Source organism: Diorhabda sublineata, chromosome 2, assembly GCF_026230105.1.
Source record: "Diorhabda sublineata isolate icDioSubl1.1 chromosome 2, icDioSubl1.1, whole genome shotgun sequence".
Taxonomy (NCBI): domain Eukaryota; kingdom Metazoa; phylum Arthropoda; class Insecta; order Coleoptera; family Chrysomelidae; genus Diorhabda; species Diorhabda sublineata.
This window is the reverse complement of record NC_079475.1, coordinates 35,881,410-35,893,818: the sequence shown is the minus strand read 5'-3', so window position 1 is coordinate 35,893,818 and position 12,409 is coordinate 35,881,410. Positions and strand designations below refer to the sequence as shown.

The window sequence follows — 12,409 nt, the reverse complement described above, 5'->3', positions numbered from 1 at the left end:
GCAGATATTTGAATTACACATTGTTTTTGTTTCTTTTTGCATTAATTTTATGTAGCTTCTCAAAAACAGATAAAGAAACATAATTTGATTTCTGTGCATGTGCAAAAAATTGATGTATTAGAATCAATTTTTCTCAATACTTTTTGAGCCAATTCAATCAATTTTCTTATGAACAGCGTTTTCTTGGAGAAATTACGAAACATTTTTCAAAAAAATTTTCATATTTTTTTTAATCTCCTAACTTTTGAAAAGAACTACTTGTAGACAAAAACTTTGAGGTTAGTTTTCTTTACAAATCAGATTTAACTTTTTATTTAGAATATCAACCCAATTCTTTTTTATATTGTATATGTAATAGAATGGAAACACGCTTATTATTTTTCCAAAAAAATTTTGGGATTTCTCATTGATATAATATACGTGGAAGGTCCCAGAAGTACATGGCCCTACAAAGAAAACACAAAAATTTTGGAAAAAAATATATTTATGTATTATGATGTATGAGCTGGTGCATTGTCTTGATGAAACAACACTTTCTTTTAGTCAAATGCGGCGGTTTTTGCTTGATTTCTTCGCTTAAACGTTGCAATAAATTCGCATAATACTCACCATTGATAGTTTTTTCTTTCTCAAGATAGTCAATGAAAATTATCCCAAAAACCAACTCCATGACCTTGCCTGCAGATGGAACGGTCTTTGCCTTTTTTGGAGTCCGTTTTCCGTTTTCAATCCATTGTTTTGATTGTTCTTTTGTTTTTGATGTGAAGTGATAGACCCACGTTTTATTCATGGTCATGAAACGGCATAAAAATTCGGCTTTATTTTTGTGAAGCATTGCCAAACACTCGATGGAAACATGCTCGCGGCGCTGTTTTTGTTCTATCGCAGCACCCAGCACAACTTTCTCGCGTCTAAATTTTTAGTTAAATTGTACTTTTTGAAATACCTACTATGTCTGCTAGCTCGCAAACTTTCAGTCGACGATCATCCAGTATCGCTTTGTGGATTTTCTTCAACATTTTTGGGTAGTCGCCTCATTTGGTCGACCACTGCAATGCTGGTCTCGTTTAAACTCTATTACCCAATACTTTACTGTTGATAACAAAGTAACAGTCTCAGATCTCAGTATAGAATCTAGTTCAAATTTTATATTGGTTAGGCTAACGCCTTTTAAATCTTGTATCATATAATGATGACCAAGTTTTTCCACGTTTACAAATTTTCTGAAAACGTTCATTATTGATGGTTGCCAAACAAATACTAAACAACGAGGCGTCTTCAAACTAGAAACATATGATATTTTTCAAGCAACTAACACCAGCTCTAAGTCAGGCCAGGTATTTCTGGGACTATCCTCGTATAACATGGTTTTAGCTGATTTTCGTTTCTAATGATTTGGCATATGCTGATATTTTCAATCAACTGATGTGATATTAATAAATTACTCAAATATGAATATTTTGGTATAAATGCGACATTTAATTTCCATAAAAAAGAATATATCATTTTCAAAACATGAAGAAATAAAAGCACGTCTCACATGTTGAAAGAATTGAATCAGGAAACAAATTTCATCTTTTTTGCATAATTTTTTTGATTAGTTAAAAGCCTACATAACTTAGACTAAGTCCCACTTTCAACGAACCCCAATTAGATAGCTAGAATGTTAGCATTGAATTTGAGTATTTATTGTTGCTGCTTATGGTGATTAAACACTTTGCTGATGCTGATCAAAGAATTCGTAACTACCCTAGATTATTATCTAATATCATAACAACTAATATAGTTAAAAAAATTATTTAAATTTTGTATGATTTCTCTAAGAAAAATAGTATTCTGTGTGTTTTGTATGTGTTTTTTGTATCAATAGACAAATTAGTTAATATTTTGTTCATTGTAGATGCAGAAAGTCTATTTTCTACATTATGTTATTCAATGGGAAATATCAAGGAAGAACCTAGAGGTGAGTAAGAGTAGAAATATTTGTTCTAATTACTAGAATAGATTTAATTAATATAGGCAATGAGATGAGATAAGAATATTTATATAAAAAAAATCATTTTGAATACTAATCTTCATTATCAGTTGAACTACATCACGGAATATTTTTCTATGTACTGAATCTACATCATTTTCCAAATACAAATAAAATGCATAGCTTTTCTTTTTGTTTGTAGCAACACCTTCTCCGTATTCGGGATCTCTAAGTCCTTACAATGTTGGAATTGGTTCAAGCCCTGAGTACGCTCCCAATATTTTATCACCTCCACAACAATCACAGGTAAACAATAATTCTGAAATAAATACAAACTAAGAAGGTATTAAAATCATATCATCATGGGTTACACACATTAATAAGATTGGAAACCATAAGTACTGAATACAACATAGTATTAGAATTATAAACTAGATAAATTTTATCTAAAATTATTGGGCACCAAAGCGACATTAGTTAGGAACTATTCAAAATGTGTTTAATGGATATTATTAAAATATTCATATACGAGGTCTGACTATTAAATAACGAGACTGGTTACATAAAAAGGCTTTATTCCCGTCCCCTCGCCACACACCTTTCCATACGTTTTTTCCATTGATCGAAGCAGTGCTGGAAGTCTCCTTTGTTGAGCGCCTTTAAGAACTCTGCCGTTTTTTGCATTACCGCTTCCATTGACTCAAATCGAGTCCCTTTCAAAGCAAATTTTATCTTCGGAGACAAAAAAGTCGCACGGTGCCAAATCTGGTGAGTATGGCGGGTGTTCGAGCACTGGAGTGCGCTTACTGACCAAATACTGCTTCACATTCCTGGTGCAAAATCCACGAGCTGTTCTTCCACAATTCGTTCTCGCAGTGTTGCCAAAACTGACAAATATTACGTTTGGTTGACAGTCCGACCACCTACCCATCCAGTCATGACGATACCATTTATGTCGAAAAAAAAACGATTGATTTTGATTTGGACATCCTGCCTTTTTTGATTCTGGGTGATTCATGAATCGATTGTCGCTTTGTTTCAACATCGTATTGAAAAAATCCACGTTTCGTCGCAAGTAATCCCCTTCCTATCCCCTCTACTCCCCCTTGGACTATCAACAGTCAACAAGTCACAAATTGCCATAAAATCTTCCCTATAAGCTCGTTGCCATATGTACAGACTCTCTTGCCTCTATTTTATCCTTCCAAAATATATTTACCGAATATCCTATTGTCCAATCGATACATGACTCCTACCAGCTTATCTCATCCCAAGGAATAGCAGTTACTTTAATTTGCTTACCTTCCCACATTGGCATCGAAGGCAACGAACTAGCAGACCAACAGGCAAAAATTGCAACTACATTTAGAGTTACACGGCAGCAGCATTGGGACACTATTGACACAACCTATTATCTTCGCTGGTCTCTCAAGGCAAGACTTAACTGCGATAAGAAGAGTAAGAATCGGCCATTCAAGACTTACTCATGGATACCTTATAACTACTATTCCCAGACCGTTTTGCTCCAGCTGCAACTCGTATCTAAACCTTGAAGCACATTTTGACCGAGTGTCGCAAATATACCGTCGAAAGACAACAGTTTCAGCTTAGCCTAAATTACAATGAAATCCTTAACAACTCGGAACAAATTACCTCTCTACTCCAGTTTCTCAAAAATGTACAACTTTACCACAAACTATAAAACAATCGTTGGCTAGGCTCATAATGAGTAATATCGACGGGAAAAGTCGCCTAATTTTACGAGAACTGTCGTTCAAACATTGTTACCAGGGGATTATACTGTTCTGAATATGAACTACAGCGAAACAGTACTAATTTAATTACATGGGTAAAGCGTTCTGAAGAGACTGGTACAACGCTTACACCACAAGCAAAAGGGCGTTCTAGAATATATAGAACCGAAGACAAAATTGAGAGTGCTATGAAGTCTGTATGAAAACTTAAGGAGAGAGATTTAAACTTTGATCTTAAACTGCATCCATACCAGCTGCAATTAAGATATGAATTGGAAGAATGCAACTTCAGGGTCAGGCTTGATCGATTTTCCAAATTGAACATATCATTCGCTACTACTGCCTTTTCCTTTGGCATCAGACCACGGAGACCTAGATGCATAACTGTATTATAAATGCTAAAGTTGTAAGTTATTGTTTATAAAACAAATCATTATTGATTTTAACACAAATTGTAAGTTGCAAATTGAAGTTGCAACAAAATTTCACAACTGGCAGAGTTATCCTTATTCAATCCGTACTATTGTTCTCTATTTTTATCAACTAGGATTTATATCCTGTTTCTGAGCATATTTGATCGCTTCCTGAAGTGGTATACGACATAAATATTCGGCAATGATATTTTCTGGGCCTATTCTTAGCAAAATATTTTTCTTTAAATAACTATACGCACAGTTTCCATATTCTGATCCTCACATTATACTTTATGTAGATCAGGATACAAATATTTTCCTTGTATGAAATATTTCTCACTTTAGTATGAAAAAAAGCAAACATATGTCTTTATTGGCTCTAATGTTTTGAAACTAATCGTAAAACTAGCTAATTAGATATGTAGTTGTAGTATTAAGACACGATATGAAATACCATATAAGTGGATGCCAATAAATCTATAATATGTGTATTGAATACACTGTTTATACCAATACTACACCAAGGTAAACTGTTTACGAAACGCGCGTCATACAGTGTAATTGTGAGTGCTGTTGTAGTGGTGGTGTAAACAGTGTAGTCAGTATTAATATCACCAACGGTTCCAGAAATTCAAACTTAACTATAAAATGTGTTCAGGATGGCTCAGAAGTGATTAAGTTGAAGAGATATTTAAATAAAAAACACTCCAAATACATCAAACTGTTTCTTCTTTTTTAGATTAATTGGAATTTTCCGTCAACGTCAACAACACCATTGCCATCCATGGGAACTTGGAATATACAATCTAACAATAATCTACAAACTAATGACAGTCAACAAATTAACAATAATCTACAAGTCAACGACGTTCCAATTAATTTAGACCTGGACAATGGAGCATTTGTTGAACAACTGGTAACAATAGATCAGCAATCCTCTCTTCCCAATTTATCATCTCTATCAGATATTGTACCCGTAGAAGATACCAATATGACGGACTCTATAACTAAATTAGTGAATATTCGAATTAATGAACTCACAAATCTATACCAATAGATTTACAGTGCAATCGATATTTGTGATTGAGAACAGTATAACTGTGCTACGTCTGGAAGTTGTGGAGATGAAGAAAAACTAAAAATGTGCTTAACGTTGTCTACCTAGAGAGAAATATCTTTAATCTGTTTCAATCATACTGGTTAGTTAGTGATATTTTCTAGTTATTCTAATTGCAACCTTAAGATTTATCATTCTCATTATTATAACTGTTTTCAATCTTCAGCTATCCAGTTCCAGAGTTGTAATAAACTCCATTAACTTTTCCTACAGGTTTCTTGTCCAAATCATTTTTGAAATGACGAGGAATTCTCAAAATAGGTCAACTGGAGTTTCATTTTCTCTTCACAGAATCTACAATCCAAATACTCCTTGAATTTAGAGGTATCAAAGTTGAGGAAAAGATTTTTGTTGTTTGTAGTGATTTAGCTCCGGAGGCACTATCTTTTTTAGTATCCTTCTTTTTCTGAAAATTTTTTCTCAATGGAACTTCCCGATCTATAGAAAGACTCTAGGCTAATAAAAAAACGTTTGTGCTCCTTTTATGGCGAGTTTATTGGCCTATTTGTTAATCTTGCCTATTATATCTTAGTGATAATTTGGGTGCTCAGATATTTATGTCATTTGCATGTTAAATTTCTGAATCGACTGATCTCATTATGTTCCCTTTTTTCTTTCCAACAGAAACATCGATTCTTGTTTCACGATAAAGCTTTTGTTTTTGAGATAAATAGTAGTAATATGTAGAGAATAATATTTCAATTATAGTGGAATGCTTTAATGACAAACAAATAGATAAATACTTTAAATGACTTTAAAAACTATATGTTAATTTTTAGCAAAGAATAAAATAGTTTTTCTATGAAGACACTTGTATATACCTGTATATAATTTTTAAGACACTTCACTTAAGTAATTTTCAATTTGTAGAGATACAAATAAAAAAGAACATCACTAATATTATCTTATTGAGGTGTATAATATGTAAATAAAGTTTTACATTCAACGAGCAAGGATTTCTCATGTGAATAAAATTAGGGCTATAATTGTGTGCCCAACTGTTAACACTATTGTCAAATAAGGTCCTTTTTCAATGTTTGTTATATTACAGGACTGAAAATAAAACATTTTTATATTAAGCTTTGCTATAACAAAACTCTGATATTGCAAAGTATTGATAAAATCTTACGTACATAATCCGCCAACCTCAATTCATATGAAATAATTGTGTTACTACTCAATGTTTTAAAAATTACTTTCCAGCTTTTTCTGCTAATATTATATCATATAAATGAATCCTGTTTTGTAAAGGGTCCATAACAAGCCTTATCCATAATATTTTTAATCTTTTTTCATGTGGTTTTCTTTATGTTTTATACATGTCATATTCTACTAATCCTATAAGCCAAGCGCCGGGTACTCTTTTTACAAAGTTCTTGACAATGGATTTTTTTTTAAATATGTTCAGGAGTGTCCCCTGAATGTAAATCCAAATGCTTGAAAAACACGTTTTATCAAATAACTCGCGAACCGTGCATCGTATGACAAAAATAGTGAAGATCATTTTTATAAAAAATAATTTTTGTCATCTTTTTTATTTAAATTTTTTTTATATAACCCAGAGGTTTTAGTTATAGCGCTCCAAACATTTTACAATATGGTTTATGCTAAATATATAGTTAACTGAATTTGTAGAGCATGAAATTTAATAAAAATTTTATTGGAGACTTTTTCTCGTAACATTTATAGTTTAACAGCTGCATTTTGGTAAAACTTTCACCTCGTCAATACAACTGTGTGGCGAATCATTCAAAATTATAAATAGTGCGAAGAACAATTAATGATTTATCGATCTTTATTGTTATTTGCAAGGGTAAAACGGTATCATCATCGTCTATGTGGCAAAAAAAAACAATAGTACACCACGCTACACGATAAGAATAACACTTACGCAATACTTAGCTTAGAGCCGGGGTATTATTTACCTATCCCGGATATACACTATCAAAAGTATTGGTTCACATAATAAACTTGCGCACTATGTGGCAAGTATTCAATATTACATACCTCTGGATGTTGGCGAAGGTGTTTTTTGGAAATCCCAGTTTAGCCATGTGCAGGGTCTTAGGCACGACGCCGGTTACATGATAACTGGGACTATTTTCACATTTTCGCCTTACCGCATCTGTTTAATCTCAATTGCGTGATCCGCGGCTTTGACCAATTTCTCCTGGTGTTTGTTGAGACCGTTATGAGTGTTCGGTATAGCTACATCGAAAAGAAGGACTGAATTGACTATTCTTTCAACCATCATGATGTTAGATCTGTTGTTCGTCATCTGTCTTTTGGTGATAATAGTCCTATCGTAATAGAGTCCAATTGTCATTTTCGAGCACCTTCTGCGGCTGGTATTTGTAATAAGGTGAATAAGTATTGAAAAGACCAAACTTCTTGGCCAGTTTCTAGTGGATGATGTTTGTTGGCACTTTCTGCATTGTTATATTGAGTATTCGGATCCAATAACATTTTTCTTGTAGTTATTAGCCTGTTGGAATCCTAGGTATTTGTAGGTTTCTCTGTTTTTCATCGAGTGTACGATATCTCTGTTGAGAAGTTGCACATTTCCATATTTTGCGTTCACTCGACATTTACAGCGGTATAACTCCTAAGCTTTAAATGCTACGGAAAAAAGTTTCCAATGAAATTTATAGGAAATTTCATACTCTACACATTTAGTTACCACCATTTTTAATTTATCATGGGCCGTTAACATATATTTAGCAAAAACCATATTGTAAACATTTTGGAGCGCTATAATTAAAAACCTATGCATTATACAAAAAAAGTTTCAAATAAAAAAGATGGCAAGAATTATTCTCTATAAAAATGATTTCCACTATTTTTGGATTAACATTCAGGGTACACGCCTAAACATATACCAAAAAAATCCATTCGCTAGAGCTTTGCATTATGAACCTAATTTTTTTGCTGTGGCGCTTGGTGTACCATTCATATATTATAATTCTGATAAATCGACCTAGAAATTGCCAAAAAATATATTCTTCCACAATGTAATGGTTGTTGGCTAAATATTGGCCTTTCAAATCTTTTAATAAGGAATAACCAACAGTCTCTCGATTCAACATGATCATTTTGATACTTGTTAATTAATCCAAGATTCTTTATTCAATATATAAAGTCATGAAATATTTTTTCATACTTTCCCGTTTCCTCATTATCCTTCCTACTTTATCTACCTTGCAAATTATTATTATCTTATATTTTATTTTATGTCAAAATGCAATTAAAATTTTCAACTTTTAAATGTCTCACATGTAAAAAAAGTGTAAATTTAATTGTTGATAATCACTATTTTCTTGATATTCCAAATTTTTAAAATTATTAGTCATCAAGGGGAACACAAACTGACCAAAAAAAACATTTTAATTTGTAGTTTGTAGAATTTTTTACGAAATATTGGTAATGGTATATGGCTATAACTTTAGTTTTCTTTATACTGCTCTTATTTAAGGGATGGTTAGAGAAAATTACTAGCAACTCATAGCAAACACATTTCGTAATGTAAAACGTGTGCACATATAAATTCGAATATTTACTGGTACCATTGATGGAATAGATTCTAGAAAAATTAATTCAATTAGCAATAATAATGTATATGATATATTGAACATATATTTTTACCCTATTTTCTATCTTTGTGAAAATTGTATGTTGAAAAGATTTTCAAGTTTTATCTTATGGAACAATTCTAAGATATGGCTGATACTCTATAGAATAATATACTAAAATATAAGACGATTGTGCAAGTTTTTATTAAATTGATGTAAAGTGAAATTACATTCAATATTACAAATAACTTCATTGGAAGTTCATTTAAATAATGCTCGTCACTTTCTGGTTGATCTTCAAAGCTCATAGTGAATAGAATATCGTCTTTCAATGTTTATATTTATATTAAAAATTGTTAAGTTGATATATTTTTTAATTAAATACTTTTATTAAAATTTGTTTTAGTTTGAATATGTTTTTCATTCTCCCCAATTCCATAAATGACCTAAATTAATAGAGCAAGTTTACTGTAGTAGGCTGAAGCCTAGGCGGTAAATTTGATCTGATAAGCAATTTCATTGTAGTGGAAAAAATTTAATAGTTGATGATGATAACTCTAAAATGAACTCTTACGTTTACCAAAAATCTGTTACCTCCCAAAAAATGTATTGCAGCTATCGTTACAAGTAAAAATGGCACAAAGACTCCAATTATTACTTTAAGAATTTAATTTGAGGACAAGAATACCTGCAACTGGTTCTCCGTTAATCTAAGCACTACAGTATACTATAGATAGATCATTTGGAATGGGAAGATATCCAGAGGTTGAATGTAATGCTTTTAGTCTCAGTATTGTCTATTTAGTAATAATTAATTCATCATCATTATACAGAAAAGTGTCTGCCTATAACTATAGTGTTGTTTTTAACTCTTCTTGATTTTAGTTCTTCTGATTTAAAATTAGTTTTTTTAAGACATCAAAATACGATATTGACACGCTCAAAAATATGTAGCAGCCATCTATCAAATTGGTCGAAGCTGTATTAAAAATTACAATATGCACTTTTATAAATTATTTAGATTTTATCATGTATTACTTTCTCGTTCTTATATCTACACGAAACTACCAAAAAGGTGCACAAGTATTTTATTGGTCACTAGAATGGGATTTCAACAACCAGTACAATTGTAAATATTAAAACTTTTTATTGTTTTCGAAGTGTACCTTGAGGATATGTGGTTGTTTTTTATCTCATAAAAGTGCTTTAAACACTTTCTATTGTTTATAAAATAACATTTTTTTTTAATTTTTATATTTATTTTTCTTTAAAAGGTTGTATTATGTGTAATTGGATTATTTTCTTATTTTAAATTGTTTTCATTTTCAGACTCGTTTATGAATTTTTAACTTTTGTTTGTATAGAATATTTTTTTTGGTCAATCCCAAAATGATGATACTATATCATTGTAATATTATTTTACTGTTTTATTTAGGGTTAGTATTTAATTACATATTACACTTTTCACTTTGCTTGCTAGAAAAATTTGTATTTTGTCAGTTTTCATTTTAAAAGTGATATAATCATGTCTACTAATTTTCCTTGGTTTTGTTGAAAATGTAGGTAAATATTATTTTTTAAATAAACGTGTCCCAGTTCTAAGGTATTTTTTTATCGTGAAAACAGAAAACTGCGATATCGGAACTAGATTGAAATGAATAACATAGAATTCAGTACAGTAAATTTACAATATTCTTTGTTATAAATTTAAATGAACCGCGAAAATAGATTAGTTCTGCCACGTACTATCGAGGGCACTGGCATCAAAAATCCGCCACGTTGTTTCCACTGGATAACAACTAAGTTTGCATTTCTTCTTACCGTATATATGTGGCCTACTTTATTAAAAGTTTATTCAATATTTGGATGATGTATTGCTAAAAATAATCCTGTAAAAATTTGAAATATTGAACAAATTCACAGATTTAACGATAAACTCGCATATTTTCCCAAAACATAAAGATGTCTCAAAAAATAAGGTATACAGTGTGGCCAACGAAAATAAAGAAAACAATAATCAGTAAGTTAATATTCCAGAAAAAAAGTGGAAGTATGAACTTCTCTTTGTATAGTATTTTTAATCCACTATTACTCTTCCATTATGTCTTTGTGATAATCATAATTCTAGAGTTTCTCCTTTCAAAATAAAAGATAAATTCAAAATTTTTTTTATTTTTTATCTTAATCTATATTTGGAAAATATTTGTGAAAGAGATGTATGAATTAACTTGATTAAACACAACTCAAATAATAAGAGTATTTCACACGAAACTCATAAGATAAATTTTTTTCATAATGCCACCTACATTAATTTTTTCCTCATAATTTTTTTCTTTCAATGCAGTTTTTGCTTCTTGAATCTAAAAGGTAATTTGTAGTACTTTCTGGATTATAATTGGTACATACATGTTTTGAAAGTCAATAAACTATTTCTAATGAATCCAGTTTAACTAGATTTGATAATGATTTTTGGTGAATTCACTATATATTCATCAATATATTTTGAGAATGGCATCACTAATTTAAAAAATTATAAGACATTATGGTTAAAATGAATGTTGTACTTTTTATTATATCAATCAGTTTATAATTTGGTTTGGTCTCATAAATTATTTGAAGTTTGTGTACAAAATCGTAGTAAGTCGATTGGCTAGATTGGTGTATTTTATTTAAATATATTTAGTTTGTAAAGTAAAAAAATTGTAAAAGCTGTCAATAATAATAAAACTAGTAATGAAAACCTCAAATTGAGTTTATTAAGTATGTACAAAAAAACTTGGTAAAATTTTCTTAACAAAAATGGTAAAATAGTTTAACAAATAAATTACACCATTGAGCCTTATAGATCAATAATTCCATTAACTAGACCAGTTTTCCTAAGATTTTTTTGAAGAACATGTGCATCAGCAGGCTCTATTCTTTTGTAATAGTGTTCCTTTGTTTCTACAATTTCAAAACCAAATTTTTTATAGAAATCGATGGCTCCTTTATTGTTGACCTGAACATGTCTATAAACAAATTTATTTTCAAACAAATGTTTATAATTTACACTAAGTACTTACAAAAATATACTATCAAAATTGCCATCCTGTTCAACGTAATTTAAGACATGCTCGACCATAAGAGTACCGATTCCTAATCTCCGGTATGGATACAAGCATCCCAAAGTCATAATATATAATCTCCTAGATTTTTCCGATGTATCTATTCGACAACACACTGCACCAACTACAATGTCGTTATAATATGCTAGTTTAGCCAACTCTCCGGCTTCTAAAACGTCTTTGTAAAATTTATCATTGTAAGATACAGGGAAAACCACACTATTTAGGCGCTTAAGTTGTTTTATGTTATGTGGAGTTACATTTCCAAGTTCTATACTTTCTCTAAAATAATATTAAATGAATCAAATAGTATAGTAGATATCTTTAAGTATATTTCATCAATTACCTGGTCATTTTAAAATTTAAATAAATAACCAAAAATTTATTAATTTACTGGGAAAGTGACAAATGATGAATGAAGGATTTGACATTGGCAAATGATAGATCAATCTTGTTTGTTTGTTCGCGCTAATTCAA

At 30.8% G+C, this 12,409-nt stretch overlaps 2 protein-coding genes across 3 annotated transcripts in view; one reads left to right on the top strand and one right to left on the bottom strand.

Annotated features, from left to right (window-relative positions):
• The window catches only part of LOC130452774 (embryonic polarity protein dorsal-like), a 79,116-nt gene extending 68,301 nt beyond the window's left edge, over positions 1-10,815 (top strand). The window contains exons 10-12 of one of the 2 annotated variants that reach the window (XM_056792206.1): positions 1,901-1,963; positions 2,178-2,281; positions 4,882-10,815. In XM_056792206.1, the coding sequence (XP_056648184.1) occupies positions 1,901-1,963; positions 2,178-2,281; positions 4,882-5,199 (485 nt within the window). In that variant the 3' untranslated portion in view covers positions 5,200-10,815. Of the gene's footprint in view, positions 1-1,900; positions 1,964-2,177; positions 2,282-4,881 lie in introns of those variants that run through there. The other variant, XR_008911000.1, reaches the window with a different exon arrangement.
• A 556-nt stretch (positions 10,816-11,371) lies between these two features.
• Positions 11,372-12,364, bottom strand: LOC130452775 (probable N-acetyltransferase san). The gene is made up of 3 exons (XM_056792207.1): positions 12,279-12,364; positions 11,891-12,214; positions 11,372-11,836 (listed from the first exon to the last, which is right to left on the bottom strand). Exons 1-3 carry the CDS (start codon positions 12,284-12,286, stop codon positions 11,668-11,670), a joined length of 501 nt encoding a protein of 166 aa, XP_056648185.1. The 5' UTR covers positions 12,287-12,364; the 3' UTR covers positions 11,372-11,667.
• Positions 12,365-12,409: the final 45 nt, after the last annotated feature.

Bases quoted from the DNA above. Each gene is read 5' to 3' on its own strand.
- LOC130452775 (XM_056792207.1), bottom strand. The intron at 11,837-11,890 runs GTAAGTACTTAG...ATTTGTTTATAG, and splicing joins AATTTTGATAGTATATTTTT to ACATGTTCAGGTCAACAATA.